Source organism: Diabrotica virgifera, chromosome 1 (genome assembly GCF_917563875.1).
Source record: "Diabrotica virgifera virgifera chromosome 1, PGI_DIABVI_V3a".
Lineage (NCBI taxonomy): Eukaryota > Metazoa > Arthropoda > Insecta > Coleoptera > Chrysomelidae > Diabrotica > Diabrotica virgifera.
The window spans coordinates 263,829,148-263,849,626 of NC_065443.1; the positions used below are offsets into that span (position 1 = coordinate 263,829,148).

General features: G+C 33.8%; 1 protein-coding gene across 1 annotated transcript in view; it reads right to left on the reverse strand.

The window, feature by feature from the left end:
• Positions 1-1,160: 1,160 nt before the first annotated feature.
• Positions 1,161-20,479, reverse strand: part of LOC114344844 (2-Hydroxyacid oxidase 1) — a 36,466-nt gene continuing 17,147 nt past the window's right edge. Inside the window, exons 3-7 of the mRNA XM_028295680.2 lie at positions 19,961-20,081; positions 19,619-19,753; positions 10,316-10,550; positions 10,032-10,260; positions 1,161-1,343 (exon numbers count right to left, since the gene is read on the reverse strand). Of these exons, the coding sequence (XP_028151481.1) occupies positions 1,276-1,343; positions 10,032-10,260; positions 10,316-10,550; positions 19,619-19,753; positions 19,961-20,081 (788 nt within the window). The 3' untranslated portion in view covers positions 1,161-1,275. The remainder of the gene's footprint in view (positions 1,344-10,031; positions 10,261-10,315; positions 10,551-19,618; positions 19,754-19,960; positions 20,082-20,479) is intronic.

Genomic DNA, 20,479 nt, shown 5'->3' on the forward strand with positions numbered 1-20,479 from the left:
CGGCGCCGAAACGGGCCATCCCCATGTAGGGTTATAAAAATATACATTCTGCAAATATTTTTGCTTAAAAAAGATATTTTAACAATATTAAAATTCTCCGTCTATATACCATATAATGTATGTCTAATTAAAGTTGAAAAATGTCAGTTATCATCTAATTAGCTCTGGGACAATTAAGAGAACAGCAATTATTATTAATATGCATTAATAAAAAATCCAATATAGGTATTTGCAGAATAAAATATAACAAAATGTTTATAAAAGAAATATATTTAGTTTATTTTTCTACTTGACCATTAATGTTAAAATTGTGTGACCAATGAACTCCAATGTATTTAAATAACTATATTAAAAGATTTTTTTCCAAAAAATTGCCTGACCAATAAACCTCAATGTAGGTATTTAGTCAACTAAAATAAAATTTCTGACGCCGAAATGGCCGACGCCGAAACGGCCTACGCCGAAACGGCCTACGCCGAAACGGCTCTACGCCCAAACGGCCACGCCGAAATGGCCACGCCGAAACGGCGACGCCGAAACGTCCCATTCCGGCCCTACTGATATACACAGCGCGCTTACGCCCGTCGCTCCTTCAAAATTTTCAGACACTAGCCGGTCCCGAGCAGCCCAAGCGACAGCTAGATAACCATTCATTGTAACCACAAATGAGACAGAACCACAAATGGTAACAGAATATAAAAAGTGCAACTGAGTCACATAAACTCGCCAATATTTTCGTGTGTCTACGAGTAGTTGGCTATTTACTGAATTAAATGCTATACACATAATATAATAATATATTTCTATTGGTAAAAATATAGGTAAATGGAATTATTCATCGTCATAAAATATTTATTTGTAAGATTTTTAACTGTTACCAATGGTAACAGTGGTTACATGGACGCTTCGCCAGTGAATAACATAGTCAATTATACTAAATTCACAATCAAGATCTTGATTGTGAATTTAGTATAATTGACTATGTTAATTTGATCGTGTGTGACCAACAAAATCGTACAATTTGACCACCGAGAGACTGGTCTGTCTGCTGCAGTAGTGCAAAATTTATCTCATCGACGATCTTGTCGAACCGCAGTACCGCGAGTGACTGGCTTTAGACAATGATTAAATTTCAACAGTAATGGATTAAAACAAAAATATGTTTTCTAAAATTTATTAAATTAAGTTAAGAATTTTTTTCCAAGATGTTTGTAAATTTTGTGTTGACGATTGTTGTATCTGTACTGGTATCAAAAATGTTTATATAAAATCTCATCATAGCCTTGCGTAGTAGTTTTCATGAACCACTCGATCTCGATTTATATCGGTTAGTTTTGAACATCCTAAAACAAAAAAAAATAAAGTAATCAATTTATTACAAAATATATTTAATAAAATTATTAAAAAAAGAAAAGGTTACATATGTAGCATACACACTATAATATTGACTCTCTTTTAAGCCGATGCCGCACTGCAGAATGCTAGATATATGGTCGCTTGAAGGGTGGATTTTAAAGGTGAATGGTGGAGGAGCGCTACATCCTGGACGCAGTGAAAGAGTGAAAAGAAGTCAGTATCCTGCTGAGGAATCGTTTTTTTCATTTGTTACGTTACACGTGGTTTGTTTTTTAGCATATCGTCCTATTATAGGTAAAACTCACTAACCACACTTTTCAGAAAGTAGAGAAAAATCGACTTAAAGTTACAAATTGTTATTTAAATTCACCTGACTTGAATATTGGATTTTGTTTTAATACACCTGCAAAGAATAAATAAAACGGATATTTGAAGCCATGTTTCGTCAAATAGTGGTTCTGCTGGGTCCCAAATTGCCCTTCTTTTATACACAGAACTTATTACGCTTTCCTCCATAACCAGGATACCCGGATGTGCCCGGATGGAATATCAAACACTACTGATTTTGGTGGATAGACGCCTGGCGAACCACCGGATGGTTAGATGGCAGTGGGAGGCCACTGTGGCTACCGTCGTTTTGTTATTCGTGATATAAATAGCTGGATGGTCGCCAGGCAGGTATCTACCATCTACCATCCTACCAAACTTCTTGCAGTGCGGCATCGGCTTTTAGGTATCAAACTGGGATTTCGTAATAGAGATATTTTGCACCTCTTGTTTTGCAATTCCGTTATGGTTATCGTTATACTACGTCTGCGCAGTAGCGAATATATGATCCGTTATCGTTATTAAACATACGGAATTCCGTAATTTACGGAGGTTTAAAGTAGTGCTTATCGTTATCGTTATAGTAATGGTTGAATTGCTTTGTTGCCAGAATGTAATAAAATCAGTAAAATTACATATACATATATTCTAATTTTGATGACCTATAAATTAAAATATCAAAGACTGTTCAAGTATATGCTTAAAATTACAATAACCTTGTGAAGTGAGGTTATGTTTAAATAACGATAACGATTACACGAAAAACCTACTTGACAGGCTGCAAAAACTCTGCTTTTTAACGTTGCCGTAATCGTTATGCTTAACAAAGTTAACCATAGCGGAGCCAAAATCAGCGGTTATTTTAAGAGGTGCAAAATCTCTCTAAAATACGCTTATTCAGTTGTAACAAGGACAGTAGAACACGTATCGCGTCTTCCAGATGCCCCAAGATTCAGGTGTAAAGACAGCTAGAAGGCGTGGTCTACCTACAGATATGTGTGTGCTAAGTAGTTTTGTTTTTTCTGATCACAACCCCCTTATCCTCAGATGCTGAGTTTAGTTATAAACGATACAAATAAACCACATCACAATAATGATAAATTAAATAAGTCGAGAAAAGAATGGTAAAGCAACTGAAACAAGAAGTTAATGACAATCTTTAGTAATAGGTATGTCAAAGTATAAAATGAAAGTATGAACGAAAGTAAAAGGAAACAGTTAAAAAATATACTAAGAAAAATAAGAGAGGCAAAAGACGCGTAGTAGTATTCAGAAAAATTGAAGAAAATAGACGACATCAAAAACAAATACACATGACAGCTTCAACTTGCATAAAAAACTATAGAGTAAGAAAATGCATACCCCAGACAGAGATTGAAATATTATAGGCCTGGATCCCGCGTACCAAAAAGCTTTAATAGCAAACTGAAAATTTGTTAATAGCTTAAAGGTGTCTAGTCGGACAAACTTTTATATATGGGAACACTGGAACAGGGGAAGTTTTAATTGTGGAACAGGTTAAAAATTTGGAACGTCATACTACGAAAACGTCCCATGTATTTTGTCGGATAGAACTTCCAATTGATTTGTTACCCTTTCATTAAACTCTCATGCAAAAATCAGACTGGTATTTAAAAAAATTATTAAATATTCTATTATTGGTAGAAAATAAAATGTTTATTACAGTCAAACCTGCCATATCCGGATCAATGTGGCGACAGACCGATCCGGATATGAAAAAATCCGGATATCAAGACCACTACTTCTTTTACAGTCTCTGAAACGTTTTCTCGTCAATACCGTCAATAACTTTCGTCGATAGACACGTTTTATAGATTCTATAATACATTATTTCGCCATCTTTTAGTTCTTCTTTTAGTGCGTTGTCCAACAGCACAGGACTGCCTTTCTCGGTAGATTTCGGTAGACCCGGACGGCGCAGAACCGTCCGGATATGGGGAGGTCCGGATATGACAGGTCCGGATATGGCAGGTTGTACTGTATATCTATTCTTAACAAAAAGGTTCGTCAGACTTAGATAACCTTACTTAGATTACTAATTAGATAGTTTAGATAAGAAATATTCAGCCGTGTGATGGATGACCGAAGTTATCGTTAACGTAAAGTTATCCTGTAGTTAAGTTATAATCCTCGAATTGGTGTGATGTATCATATTTAACTTAACTATTTGCGTTATTTCTTGACAGTTCTTGAGTTATCTGATATATCAACAGGGCCTCGATTTTTGACCCTTCGCTTCGTTATTGAACGTATTCGCTACGTATACTAAACAGATACGAAGCAAAGGGTCAAAAATCGAGGCCCTGTCACTTTATAACGCGACGTTAAACTTCAAGTTATGGGATAACTCTGTAGTTATGTTAAGGACTGTAAGGTTAGGTTTATGTTTTGATTCGTTTTTAGATAGAAATCAAGTAAATATTTAACGTAGAACGCTGCTTAATACAATTAATGTTTAAACTTTTTTACCATACAAAATGAAATTCGTCCAATACTACCTACATACATAAATTTTATTAATTATTCTAAAATATAACGAAGTTGATAATCTATAAGGCTAATATTATACTTCCTATACATAGGATGTATGTATGAAAGTATGTGTTAAGAATGTACTTATAAGTATGTGATAAGAATATTCGATAAAGGTATATTCTAAGAATAAACTTTTACGAATATTCCGAGTTACTACGTACACGAATGTACTCAGTATATTCGGTACGAGAATATACTTTAAAGTATATGCAAAGAACATGAAATTTAGAATGTTTTTTAAGGTACATGCTATGCTTGTACTAAAAAGAATATACTCCGACGAATGTTGGTAGTATATGCTTAGAACATGATACGAACATCATTGTTATATGGGTTCAGGTTGTCCCAGGACCTTGTGCTAGAAATAAACAAACCAAGACATGTTAAATGCTACTAGGAGCACTCCCGAATTTTAATTTACGGGAGTGCTCCTAGTAGCATTTAACGTGTCTTGGTTTGTTTATTTCTACTGCATCTTGAATGTAAATTTAGTATAAGTACTTCTTTCTATCTACTTTTACGATTCACCACCGAACCATACCGATCAGCGAACAGCTGTTCTGTCATCGGCAGCCGGTATGTAGGCATACCAACTTCTCGTGATTCTCTTTCTCGCTCCAACTTGTACTGATTCTATATAAGGTTCTCTTTTTAGACAACTTAATATTTTCTTCCGTCCTATAACGTCTAAGAAATTAACTCATCTATAACGGTGGATGATCCATCAGTTCATCACACCGAATTTACGTTTTATAGTTATGGAGATAGTTATATGTTATAGTTATGTTAACTTTACATACATAAATTTTATTAATTATTCTAAAATATAACGAAGTTGATAATCTATAAGGCTAATATTATACTTCCTATACATAGGATGTATGTATGAAAGTATGTGTTAAGAATGTACTTATAAGTATGTGATAAGAATATTCGATAAAGGTATATTCTAAGAATAAACTTTTACGAATATTCCGAGTTACTACGTACACGAATGTACTCAGTATATTCGGTACGAGAATATACTTTAAAGTATATGCAAAGAACATGAAATTTAGAATGTTTTTTAAGGTACATGCTATGCTTGTACTAAAAAGAATATACTCCGACGAATGTTGGTAGTATATGCTTAGAACATGATACGAACATCATTGTTATATGGGTTCAGGTTGTCCCAGGACCTTGTGCTAGAAATAAACAAACCAAGACATGTTAAATGCTACTAGGAGCACTCCCGAATTTTAATTTACGGGAGTGCTCCTAGTAGCATTTAACGTGTCTTGGTTTGTTTATTTCTACTGCATCTTGAATGTAAATTTAGTATAAGTACTTCTTTCTATCTACTTTTACGATTCACCACCGAACCATACCGATCAGCGAACAGCTGTTCTGTCATCGGCAGCCGGTATGTAGGCATACCAACTTCTCGTGATTCTCTTTCTCGCTCCAACTTGTACTGATTCTATATAAGGTTCTCTTTTTAGACAACTTAATATTTTCTTCCGTCCTATAACGTCTAAGAAATTAACTCATCTATAACGGTGGATGATCCATCAGTTCATCACACCGAATTTACGTTTTATAGTTATGGAGATAGTTATATGTTATAGTTATGTTAACTTTAACGCAAACGTTAAAAATAACTTCGGTAATTCATCACACGGCTGATTATGTATGTACTATTTACTTTGTTTCTGGCCGCATGGTCTAATCCTAAAGCCAATAAAAAAAAGACTGGTATTTATCACCAACTGGGCATTTTAATAAGTCTGACACGTGGAACTTGTCAAATGACAGGAATTATGTTGGTGATAAATAGCAGTCTGATTTTTGCATGCGAGTTTAATGAAAGGGTAACAAATCAAATGGAAGTTCTGACCGACAAAATACATGGGACGTTTTCGTAGTCTGACGTTCCAAATTTTTAACCTGTTCCACAATTGAAACTACCCTGTTCCAATGTTCCCATACATCAAAGTTTGTTCGACTAGACACCATTAAACTGTAATAAATTTTCAGCTTGCTATTAATCAACTTAATTTTTGGTACTTAAAGGGCCGGCTTAGCCGAGTGGTAGTGTGCTAGGCTAGCGTGCCGGTGGTCCGGAGTTCAAATCCTACCGCCGCCGGCAAGAACAACTAGACATTTTTAAAATGTTTATAGGCCCCAGGTCGACTCAGCCTGAATAAAATGAGTACCTTGGGTAAAACCGGGGGTATTAATAGGCGGTTGAAGCGTAGCACTGGCCCTGTTACCTTCCTTGTATACCGTAGGCCCTAGATATAGCAGACTACCCTGCTATACTCCCAAAGCCACGTGAGCGGTATAAAACGGGAGACTATTATTATTATTTTTTGGTACTCGGGATCTAGGCCTATTATGATATTACGAAAGGAGAATAAAAATTACTTCAATGCCAAAGGAAATTCCTCGATAAACAGTCTAATCGGAGGCGTAGAACCTGAAATTATCAAACCAAAGGTAACCTGCTTTTAGTTATTCAATGAAAAAATCTGGACATTGCGATGGCACAATTCAATAAAATGTACCTAACAATAATTCTCCAAGCAATGCTAAAATTGTTACGACTACCAAAGAAGGCGAGTTCAATATAGAATGGAAATACTGCCAAACAATAGTTGCATACTGTAAAAACTTTCTTAAAAATCATATACCTACATCAAATTTTAACTAGAGTCAACCATGGACATCCAAAATTCATGACTGAAGAAAAAGTAAATAACAAAGGGATAAAATAGGTCTGTTTAATGAATCTCACTGAAGCCAAAACCGATAAAGACATGTACAAAGATCAAAGCAAGGATATGGGAGAGTTGGACAAAACGGGATACCATTCTTGTTTATTTCTACTACTGAAAATATGTTAAAGAAATCATCACATTATTTATTTTTGTAGCCATAAAATTTATTAAGCCATATAAAAACATTTTTAATGACTGGAAGATAGTAAAAAAAATATTTAATAAAGTCCTACACATCCCGTTTTAGCATACCAGGGTTGGATAACACGGGATAGGTTTACAATATTTAATTTTTTGTATAAAATTAACTAAAAAATATAGTAGGCATGAAACAGCAAAGCAAAATTTACACTTTAAAGAAGAATATCTTCAGTAGTCAGAGACGTAAAAATAGGCGTTTTTTATGTTTTATTGCAAAATGGAAATTAAAACCTTTTATTTAGGACTAGGTACGTATATCAGAACAAACGTCACATAAAAATATGTTATGTCGTCCTATTCTGCGACATAGGAACACGCTTCGTATCGCTATTTAAGAAAAATTATTAGGCCAAAAATATAGGGTGAGGCAGATAAAGGGCCTATTAGAAATATCTCGAGAACTAAAGACAACTGAATTATGAAAATTCGAATAAGGGGGTTTTGAAGACTGATCTATTTAATGAAAATATTTTCATCTATTTGGTACTTCCGGTTATACCGGAAGTTGCTTATAACTTCGTTTTTTTAAATGGGACACCCTGTATATTTTTACATTTTTGGATTCTCCTCGATTTCTTCTTTCTTAAAATATAGATTTTGTAACATTATACAGGGTCGGTTAAAAGATAATTACGTTTTCTTATTAATTTCGTAGCGATATTCACACCCTGTAGGATTGTAGTAGGTTGACATAATAAACTCTATTTATGTTCAAATGATTTTTAATATGGTCTACTATTGTAAACAATTATTAGTGTAGCTAAATTTTTAATTTTAGTATACAGGGTGGGTCGAAACTCGGAATGAGTATTTTCTGAGTTTTCTTAAACGGAACACCCTATATTTTACTATTGTAATCAAATGATATTTCATGGTACTTTTTACTTCTTAAGCATTCTCTATACCTAACTGCTTTAGTTTGTGCTTAATTGTTAATCGCACCAACAATCTTAACTTCGATGGTATTTTGATACCTCAACCACTATTGGTAATTTTAAGTATCAGTATAGATTAATATGTACTTATTTCTAAAAAATTATTTGTGACTGAATATTTTCACGGCCAACCTAATACAATTTCACCTATTTTGTGTTGCAATTAATGTTTGGCTTTAATCATCAATAACTCACAAATTAAAGCAGTTAGGTATAGGGAATGCTTAAGAAATTAAAAAGTGCCATAAAATTACATTTCATTACAGCACTAAAATACAGGGTATTCTATTTAAGTAAACCCAGAAAATACTCATTCCGAGTTTCGACCAATCCTGTACACTAAAATGAAAAATTTAACTATACCAATAACTCTTAACAATAGAAGATTATATTAAAAATCATTTGAACATTAATAGAGTTTATTATGTCAAACAACTACAATGCTACAGGGTGTGAATTTTGCTACGAAATTAATAAGAAAACGTAATTATCTTTTAACCTACCCTGTATAATATCACAAAACTTTATATTTTAAGAAAGAAGAAATCGAGGAGGATCCAAAAATGTAAAAATATACAGGGTGTCCCATTTAAAAAAACGAAGTTACTATCAACTTCCGGTATAACCGGAAGTAGCAAAGAGAAGAAAATATTTTCATTAAATAGTTCATACCTCAAAACCCTTGTGTTCCAATTTTCATGATTCTCTTAGCTTTAGTTCTCAAGATATTTCTAATAGGCCCTTTATCTGCCTCACCCTGTATAGGTGGATAAAACGGGACATAAAGGAACTACATCCCGTTTTGTCCAACTCAGATTCTTTTCCAAACAAATATGGCTGCGGCCCAAACTTGAAAGTAAAATTAGATAGACTGAACATATTCGTTAATAAATGCTTAATTAGGAAAGTTTATCTGACAGATTTACATGTACCTAGTCTGCCAGATAAACTTCCCGATAACTAGTTATTCGGAGGTGAACAGACCACTCCTAAATGTAATAGTCGCCGGAATTATATTTTTATATATGTGGGCAGTATAATGTAGAAAACAACGCACTCAAACGTCCAAAGTACCAAAAAAATAGAGTTAAATGGTTCTAGCCAAAACAACTTTTTCAAATAGTGGCCTTGGAGGTAAAACGAATTGAGAATGATGTAATGACGACTGGTAACGATTGGTAACGACCGAAACGAAGTTTCCGTCGTTGTTCGATTGAAAGCAGCACTAGTTGGGTCTCTAGGCTAGGTATCCCGTTTTATCCGACTATCCCGTTTTATCCAACTCTCCCATATATTACTTATTACAATCCAAATTCGAGACATACGGGTGAATTGAGTTGTGAATATCCAAAATGAACTAAATGAAAAAAACAAGGATTGTTAAAATAGTATTAAAAAAAATCTAATCGGCAGAGATAAAGAGCAAAAATAAAAAAAAACAAAGAATGGAAAGGCCTATATACAGTGCAGAAATATAAGTGAATATAATGGCTAGGTCACACGGATTACGATTGAGTAACAAAAATTGTAGTACCTAAGTAGGCAGATTAATAAATAAGAGAAAAATATTACTAGGCCAAAAAGCGTCTTATTTTATAAATAACTTATTATTAAGGTCGGCTAGAACTGGATAAATAAATTAAGATAGAGACAGATAATCTTAGGAATTAATGAACGGAAGTCAGTAGACTTCAGAATACGGGGCAGACTAAGAAAGAGATGAATGAAATAAAAATATGTTGTGTAAAATATCTTTTACTCACTAGCAAGCAAAATCTTTTAAATTTCATGGAAAAGAAAAAGAAGACGAAAAAAAGCTTCCCAAAAAGGTAAATTAACAAATGGCCATAATGGGCAAATATAACAAAACTATTTTAAATAAAGTACGCGGTACCTGTGATTCCCATTGCATTATCAAGTTCCCTTTTTAGGATCGCTAAAATTTTCTTGACTCCATTTTCTCCATCGTGAGTTAAACCCCATAATGCAGGTCTACCAACAAATACCATTCTAGCTCCTAACCCTATAGCTTTATATACATCAGTGCCATCTCTGATTCCTCCATCCATGTACACTTCAATTCTATGCCCAACTGCTCTTGCAACCTCTGGTAATGCTTCTATCTGGAATATATTATATTAAAGCTACGATTTTGCTGCTATTAGTATTATGACATACCGTTGAGGGAAGACTGTCTAATTGTCTTGCACCGTGGTTCGATACAATAATAGCGGAAGCTCCTGCATCTGCTGCTGCAATAGCGTCTTCAGCTGTTAGTACACCTTTTACTACGATTGGTAATTTAGTTATAGTTTTTAACCAAGTAATGTAGCTCCAGTCAGCATCTGGATCAGAAAAATCAACGAAGTTTGTTATAGTCTTGTTCTCTTTATACTTGTCAAGAAGTATCGACCTAAAAGGGTAATAAATCATATTTCATAAACAAAGAATCTAATAAATGACATAGTATCTACTATCACGTAAGGTGTAAGGGTAGGTGGGGGCAAAGACCCGCAATATCTACTATTATCGATGTAGTGAGATGTCGGATAATAGTCCATTCTTTAACGGTAAAATATTGCAAAACCTCTCAATTTTAAAGAACAGCTTGGATTAACATGAAATTTGGCATACACACAGCTAACAAGTCAAAGAAAAAAAGTGATATTGTGCTGACATGTGCTTTTGCCCTGGGGGTGGTTTTCACCCCCTCTTGGGGGTTAAGAAATATTCGTCCAAACAAAGTCAGGAAATGGGTAAACTGGCTAATTTTAAGTAACTTTTGTTCTATAGAGTTTTTTCACTAAGTCAATAATTTTCGAGTTATTTGGCAGTGAATATGTTCATTTTTTCAACAAAATAACCACGCTTTTAGACGGTTTTTCGCAAATAACTCCAATAATAAGTATTTTGTCGAAAAAGCATTCTTAGCAAAAATATAGCCTATATAAAATTTAAAAAAATAGTTTATATATCACGTCTTTTTATTTAGTAGAAGCATAGTTATAGCTAATGAAAAATAGGTTCATATTCGTCAAATTCCAAATGGAATAATTTAACGTGAAATAACCAAAAATGAAGCACATTTCGGGGAAAACTCATTACAACTTATTTAAAGTGTTTAAAAAAAGCTTCATTTTTGTTTTGTAAAAAAAATTTCTGGCATCAAAATTAAACAAGTTACGCTCAAAATAAAGTTAGTCCCTTTTGGTTTTGGTAAAAAAATCGAGAAAATCACCCCCTAATTAGTATCTTAAATGAACTTAATCGTAACGACTTCACAAGTTTCTTGACTCGTGTATATATTGTTTATATGATCTGTAAGTTTCATCGGTTCAAAGTCCTTATTATTGAAAGTGCTGTAGTTAAAACGGGTTGAACGAATCACTGATCACGAATGTATGCAAATTTAGAAACACCAAATCTTGATCAATTTTTGTCTAACAGAAAAACAAAAAAATACATGATATTCAGAAAAGCAAATCTGACTTTTTTTGTTTTTCGAGATTTTTGGTATCTCTAACAATTTTTAAGTTATTTTGAAAAAAAGCAAATTTTTCAAAATTTAAATTTTTAAAATTTTTACTTTGAAACCAAATTTTTTCAAAAATAAGCACTTTGAATCGATGAAAGTTACAGATCATATAAACACAATATAAGTAAAATAATTTGTGGAGCGGCAACGATTAATTTCATTTAAGTTGCTAATTAGGGGGTGGTCTTCCCGATTTTTTTTTTGCAAAAACAAAAGGGACCAACTTTATCTTGAGCGTAACTTGCTTAAATTTAATGCTAGAAACTTTTCGTAAAAACAGAAATAAAGCTTTTTTTAAATACTTTAAAAAAGTTATATTGGGTTTTCCCCAAAAAGTGCTTAATTTTTTGGATATTTCACGTCGAAATATTCTATTTGAAATTTGGTGAATATGAATCTATTTTTCATTGGCTATAACTCTGGTTCTACGAGATCCAGAGACCTAACGCGGACACCATTTTTTTTTTACTTTATAGGCTATATTTTTGCTAAGAACGTTTTTTTCGACAAAATACTTACTTTTTGAGTTATTTGCGAAAAACCGTCTAAAAATGTGGTTATTTTGTTGAAAAATGAACATATTCACTCGCAAATAACTCGAAAAGTGTTGACTTGGCGAAAAAGCTCTATAGAACAAAAGTTACTTAAAATTAGTCAATTTACCCATTTCCGGACTTGTCTTGGACATATATTTTTTCACCCCCAAGAGGGGGTGAAAGTCACCCCCAGGGCAAAAGCACACATCGGCACAATATCACTTTTTTTCTTTGACATGTAAGCTATGCGTATGTTAAATTTCATGTTAATCCAAGCGGTTCTTTAAAATTTAGAGCCAAAACCGTGAAAGAATGGACTATAAGTATTTTTTAAAAATTAATATGAAAATATTTGGCTAATTTCTTATTTAAGATAGTTTCTAAGTATGGGCTCTATCTGACTATTAGTTAACCATAAAAATATACATTTATTCAAAAATGTATTTGCGGGGATTTGCCTCATAAAATGGGACAAATCCCCGCGGTGCGGGGCTTTTCCCCTTATCGTGATAAAAGTTCATAGATGCATAAATAATTAAATGAAAACGCTTTTATTAATCTATAATTACATTCTTGGCTTACAAAAATAAAAAATAATTTCTTATAAAGTACATAGCAACTATTTTAGTATAATATTATAACAAGTCAGATCTTCCGAGAAAACAATAACATTATGAAACCTTGAAGAATTCATCTCAGTAGGCTTCGATAATCTTAAAACTATATCCGCCTCAGCAATAAAAGACTCTTCATTGGTTTCTGTGAACTATAAGTATTTGTTAAACACCTGTAAAATACTGCATCACAGCCTCCTTGATAGACAGAAATAATCTTCACTACGTAATGACGGAAATAATTTTTTGTTTTTACTTGAACTTTAACTACTGCATAGTCATTTGGCATCATTGTTGATTAATTGCCCTGCAGTGAGTTACCAATCTCTTCTTCTTGGGCATTAGCCTCCTCCTCGGATAGAAAATCATACTCAGAACTGCTATCGTGAATGGAATAGTCAGCATCGGATTCCGAAGATGATTGTTCTTTGGACTCCTTCTTTTTCTTTTTCGCAACCATAGTGGGAAAAAGTTGTTTTGTTACTTTTTGTTTTAGGCGCTTTTGTCTTTCCAAAACTCGTGCTGCCTTTTCAGCAAGTTGTTTTTCCTTCTCAGCTTCTTCCTTTTCTAAACGCTCTTTAGTAGGTTTTGAAGTCAGCAATTGTGATTTCAATCCTTTTCTGACTCTTTTTCTTTTAATTTTCATTTTAGGTAGAGGAATTATATCTCTGGGAGTTGTTATTTTAGTTTGAGAATCGTCTTCCTTCATAGAGGGTGTAATTTCAGTTTGGGACTCCTGTAATACATCGTGGTCTGCTCCAGGGGCAATTAAACCTGAAGTAGACGGTTGACCATGAAGAATATTTTCTGAATCCGAAACAGGACGCAAATCTTCTAACTGATTTTCGTCACTATTAAATATTAACAGTCGATCATCATTACTTGGCTCTTCATCCGGTGGTTGATCTGTGACCTCTGATGAAAGGTAGAAAATCAACTTCCGAAAAAGTATTTTTGTTGAAGGGATAGATCCCAGTAGTTCGAAAGGCTTCAGCTGCATTTTTAAGAGTACTCGCTTTTTCAAATGCTATTTTAAATGTTTCTGCAAAATTATAAACGCTAAATGTTTCTCCTGGATGAGAGACATTCCAGGAGACCACAGCTGCATCAAAATAAGTCTTTAGGGGTCGGAAAAAACATCGATCTAGCGGTTGGATTTTGTGACTGCTGTGAGGCGGCAAGGTACGCAACTCAATATTGTTTGATTTTGCAAAATTTACCACCTGTAGATTCGTGTGTGATACATGAATATCTAAAATTAACAAAATTGGGTTCTCATTCCATTTGTGTATTTTTGAAAATGTTTTAGCCACTTCATAAATGTCGGAGTATTTATAAGTATATCCCTTGTCGGTTACAGCCATGTCACATTCTAATGGGCCGCCCTTAATTAAAAGCCTGTTCTCTCTTTTTCGTGAGTAGATGAAAAAAGGAGGTACAAAACTTCCCAAAGCATTGACTTCACACACAACACTTACCGTTTGACCTCGCTCTACTGCCACTGCCTTGGCGACTTCTCTTTTTCCCGTTGGAGCTAGATGTTTTGGAAGGATATTTGGAATCGTTTGAACTCCCGTCTCGTCCATATTAAAAATATGATTTGGACCAAAGCCAAATTTCTTCATAACAGCCTCTAAATTATCAAAATATTGAGATAATCGATCCTTGTTAAACCTCATTGTTCTGGCAACATTTGTCTTTCGGGGGACTCGCAGGGATAGCCTATTTCTTTTCATAAAACTACGAGTAAAATCTCTTCCTGCTAGCTCTGTCTCAGAGGAAAACCTATGAGGAATATTGTTTTCCTCAGCATATTTGTATAAAAGAAATCTTAGAGATTTCAAAGTAAGGCCAAAAAATCGTTTGTCAAGATTAATGCAATGGCGTACTATTTCTGCTTCATGATATGAGGAGAATGTGGCTCGAAATCGCCCAAGTTTGTCCCCGCCTCCTTTTTTCAGTCGGTCTCTCAGAGTCGATTCGTGAAAACCTATTTCTTTAGCGGCCTGTCTAATGGATACACCTCTTGCAACTAACGCACGAGCCTCAACTAGTTTGTGTTCCGTTAATGCTGCATACTGGGTTTTTCTTTTATAGTTTCTGAAATAGAAACAAAAAAATGATTAGATACAAAACATAAGATGTAACTAAATTTAAATTGCAATATGGGGCAAAGCCCTGCATGCGGGGCTTTGCCTCTATTTAACTGCGGGACTTTGCCCCATAGTGAACTATTTCAATAAATTGCTTCTACAACAAGTATACAGCATATAAAATACAATTCAATGATATGAAAATAAATCTAAATAGTCACAATAACGACTGACAAATCGCTCTTTTAGTAAATCTTATCGCTATATGAACAACATTTACCCTAAATAAATACAATTATTAGATCAAAATTACGAAAAATCTACTAACCTCATTTTGTCACGTAATACACTTCCTGTCTGCACGAAATTTTATAACACACTGAATCACTGAACCGTATCATTAATCATTACCGATCGCCCACCTAACGGCCGGCTCTAGAATATTGTCTGGTAAATTCAAAAAGCTAATGCGTGGCTTTACCCCGTGCGGGTCTTTACCCCCGCCTACCCTAAATCATATTTCATAAACAAATAATCTAATAAATGACACAGTATCTACTATCACGTAAAATTACTTCTAGAAATAAGGAGTAGGTTTTACACGTGCCAATAGTCGATTGATTCTACAAAGTACCATTAACACGTAGAAGTATTTTGCACAAATGTTTAAGTAGATATTTAAATATTTTGAGAATTATAATTTGTAGTTAATTGTGATTGCTAAAAAGTTTTGCAACAAGCTATATTTTTTGGAATAAATTAATTTATTATTTTTTATAATTTTCTATCGTTGATCAAGGGGATGTTTATAATATGTGGTTGTGGTTTTTAATTTTATTATCAAATAAAAGCTAATTATGAATCTCAAACCGGTTCAACGACACTCAGTATTCATTAGTTCTGTCTTGGCATACGGGATTCCTCCATTACCTTGCTTGCCATATGATAATAGACCTGAATCCCGCGTACCAAAAAAAGTTGATTAATAGCAAGCTGAAATTTTGTTAATAGCTTAACGGTGTCTAGTCGGACAAACTTTGATGCACGGGAACACTGAAACAGGGGAAGTTTTAATTGTGGAACAGTATAAAAATTTGGAACGTCAGATTACGAAAACGTCCCATGTATTTTGTCAGACAGAACATCCAATTGATTTGTTACCCTTTCATTAAACTCTCATGCAAAAATCAGACTGCTATTACTAACGAACATTATTCCTGTCATTTGACATGTTCTTCGTGTTCCACTCATTAAAATGACCAGTTGGTGATAAACACCAGTCTGATTTTTGCATGAGAGTTTAATGAAATGGTATCCAGGTCTATAAGAATGGACGATAATTTTAGTGCGTTCGGTTTCTTGTACTTTATTTTGTCGTCAAATACTAGAGCGCTTATGCGGGTATCTTCACATTCTCGCCTATGGTGCACCAGCTCAAGTGGGGCCCTGGCTTCCACCAGTAGGGGAAGGGGGGGTATGATGGGGTAGCTAAGGAAAATAACAAAAATACAACATAATTACTACGTTTATTACTATTATTAATTGATGGCACGTTACGTCATTAATCTAACTATTATTTGGTACAATCTTTGGAAAATCAACCTATCACATTTTTCAACAATTAGCCATTAATAAGAACATTATGAAAAACCATCTTGCCCCCTACTATGGGGTATGATGGGGTAATGGAATTGGGGCATGATGGTGATGCTAATTAATTCTCACAAAACAAACAAAAATGTGTATTTGCTCCAGATCTTCATTGTCCACCCTAGCACAAGCATTGTGAGCTCAACATCCACAGATCTGGCAGCCTACCCAGGGTTCTGACGATGTCACTTTATCTATGGCTGTTTTCATAGCATCTCTCGACCACTCTCCTCTTTTTGTTTTTTTCTTGTAAGTACGTACCATGGTATTATCTAAAATAATAATCCAATGTTATTTATTAAGAAATTTAAATTAACCCAGACTTACCACCAATGTCCCATCATACCCCGCACCCAATACCCCATCTTGCCTCAAAAGGTAACTTTGAACAAAAAAAAATTCACTAATTAAATGTTTAACGTATTCACACAAACAATATGCCATTATCAAAATAAGAATACTAGTAAACAACGATAAAAAAGACATTAATGAGGTGATCATAATTACCTTAAAATAACGATGGTTGTCCTTGCACAAAATTAGATCAACGGGTCGCTAAAACAGTTTTCCGTTTGTAAAAAAAAACGCGTACACTCTCATTCACAGTTTCTCTTGCAGGGACCGTTAGTCGAATGACTCTTCCTATTGAGTTACTGCATGATATTCACCAACCTGTAGTTTCTTGTTTGTGTGTGGTACCCCGTCTTACCTCGAGACCCCGTCATGCCCCCCATTCCCCTATATATAAATTGTATAGAAGTATTTAAATTTAAAATAAATGTAAAACCTATTTTATGATGGGGAAAAAAGATTTATTTCGCGACCGTCATAGCGACCGTCATCTCTTCGACGAAATCAATTTTGTACGTATCTATATTATGTGTATCTATACATAAATTGTATAGAAGTATTTAAATTTAAAATAAATGTAAAACCTATTTTTCGATAGGGAAAAAGGATTTATTTCGCGACCGTCATCGCGACCGTCATCTCTTCGGCGAAATAAATTTTGTACGCATATGTATTGAAGTGAAAACTTCTTTAGGGACGTTGTGCACTTTTTGTATGGGAAAAAGTATTAAATTGGCGACCGTCATTGCGACCGTCATCGCTTCGAAGAAATAAATTTTTGAAGTGGAAACCTCTTGAGGGTCGTTGTGCACTTTTTGGATGGGGAAAAACTATTAAATTAGCGACCGTCATCGTTTCGACGAAATGAATTTTTGAAGTGAAAATTGCTTTCGGGACGTTGTGCACTTTTTAGATAGGGAAAAAGTATTGAATTAGCAAACGTCATCGCGACCGTCATCGCTTCGGCAAAATAAATTTTTAAAGTGAAAACTTCTTTTGGGGACGTTGTGCACTTTTTAGATGGGGAAGAAGTATCGAATTAGCGACCGTCATCGCGACCGTCATCGCTTCGGCGAAATAAATTTTTTGAAGTGAAAACTTCTTTAGGGACGTTGTGCACTTTTTGGATGGGGAAAATTATTAAATTTCGATGGTGAGAAAGTAATAAATAAGCGACCGTCATCGCTTCGACGAAATAACCATTTGAAGTAAAAACTTCTTTAGGGTCGTTGTGCTCTTTTTGGATGGAACAAAAGTATTAAATTATCGACCGTCATCGCTTCAATGAAATAAATTCGTGAAGTTAAAACTTCTTGAGGGACGTTGTGCACTTTTTGGATGGGGAAAAGTATTGAATTATGGACCGTCATCGCTTCGACGAAAAAAATATTTGAAGTAAAACTTCTTTAGGGAAGTTGTGCACTTTTTCTATGGCAAAAAGCATTAAATTAGCCACCGTCATCGCTTCGATGAAATCAATTTTTGAAGTGGAAACTTCTTGAGGGACGTTGTGCACTTTTTGGATGGGGAAAAATATAAATTAGCGACCTTTATCGCTTCGACGAAATAAATTTTTGAAGTGAAAACTTCTTTACGCACGTTGTGCACTTTTTGGATGGCAAAAAATTATTAAATTAGCGACCGTCATCGCTTCGACTACATACATTTTTGAAGTGAAAACTTCTTTAGGAACGTTGTGCACTTTTTGGATGGGGGAAAAGTATTGAATTAGGGACCGTCATCGCTTCGACGAAATAAATATTTGAAGTAAAACTTATTTAGGGACGTTGTGCACTTTTTCGATGTAAAAAAGTAATAAAGTAGCGACCGTCATCGCTTCGATGGAATCAAATTTTGAAGTGGAAACTTCTTGAGGGACGTTGTGCACTTTTTGGATTTCGAAAATATTATATTAGCGAATCTTCATCGCTTAGACTAAATAAATTTTTGAAGTGAAAACTTCTTGAGGGTCGTTGTGCACTTTTTGGATAAGGAAAAATTCATCGCTTCGACGAAATTAATATTTGAAGTGAAAACTTCTTGAGGGACGTTGTGCACTTTTTGGATGGGGAAAAAGTAGTAAATTAGCGATCGTTATCGCTTCGACGAAATAAATTTTTGAATTGAAAATTTCTTTAGGGACGTTGTGCATTTCTTGGATGGTGAAAAAGTATTGAATTTGCGACAGTCATCACTTCGCTGAAATAAATTTTGTACATATATACATTATGTGTTTGTATACATAAATAGCATAGGGCATACGCATCGCGTATATCGTATATGATATAGGTACAGCACTTCTTTTAGGATAGGGTAAAATCATTGAGCTCGTAATTTATATACTATAAGAAGTTTTCACTTCTGTCGGCACTCCCACGAGTGCCTTTAATTTTTTATTTTTTCGTACACCAAATTATCACATAATGAGCTATATTATATTTATGTTTATGTTATCATAGTCTGTATGTTATCATATTACGTTATCACAGCTTATTATTAGGGCAGCTTATTATTTCATTTCTAAGTAGCATTCTATAATTAAATCTAATTTTTATTAATCTAAGTTTTGAAGTTGCATGATTTTGATATATTTATATCTGAAAAATACACAAAAATATTTCCAAAAATAACAATTTAATTGCAAAACTTTAAAGGAAAAAAGTCTTGTTTGCAGACTTTCTTCCGTGTATTATTGTACTTACGTTACATTAGGTGGTGCCCTGAACTGGTTTCTTAAATTGATTAGTCGGATACCAAATACAGCAAAATCAACGGTAAGTACCAATGCTTCAAATCCGTTATTTTCTGCTTCTTTTACAAAATCTTTCGTAATTTCCCTGAAATATGTAAAATTGTTAAAAAACACAGAAATAAAAGTATTAAAAATATTTAGTGTACTATCAGAACTACTTCTAACTTATTTGTAAAGATTCTAATAAAAGAATAAATAATTATAACTGATTATTTCGTTTTATCCTTTCAATCTTTTTTTTATTTTTTATGCAAATAAGTGTTTTTGCTTAATTTTTGCAATTAAAATTTACCTGCTTTGGAAAATATACATCTGTAGCCATCTTCTTCCATGCGGTGATGCTTTCGAGACCTCTTCAAATGTAGAATTAGAGTGTGAACTTAATATGAAGATGGTTTCTAAATCTTGAGCAGCTAACAGAAATAGCATACATTATTTTTTAGTATACTGTCAGTCGGAATAACGAAATAAACCAACGTTGTGTTTTTTTTTGTAGATAGAACACCCTAAATATCATTTTTTTAAATATCAAAAATCATTTTTTTAAATATTTCACTTACATTTTAAAATGTGGTAATATTTAAAGGGCTGTAGATTATATTTCCAAGGTAATGACATGTCAAAATTTATTATTTGGTGTAGTGTAATTTTTAAATAATCTAATATCTTTGACATCTAGCCATGTAATATACAGTGTGATCAATATTTTCAAATACTTACAACATTTTCTCATTTTTTTAATAGATGGAACAACCTTCATATTAGTATTGAATTTTGTAGAAGATATTACAAATTTTATTTTAAAATAATA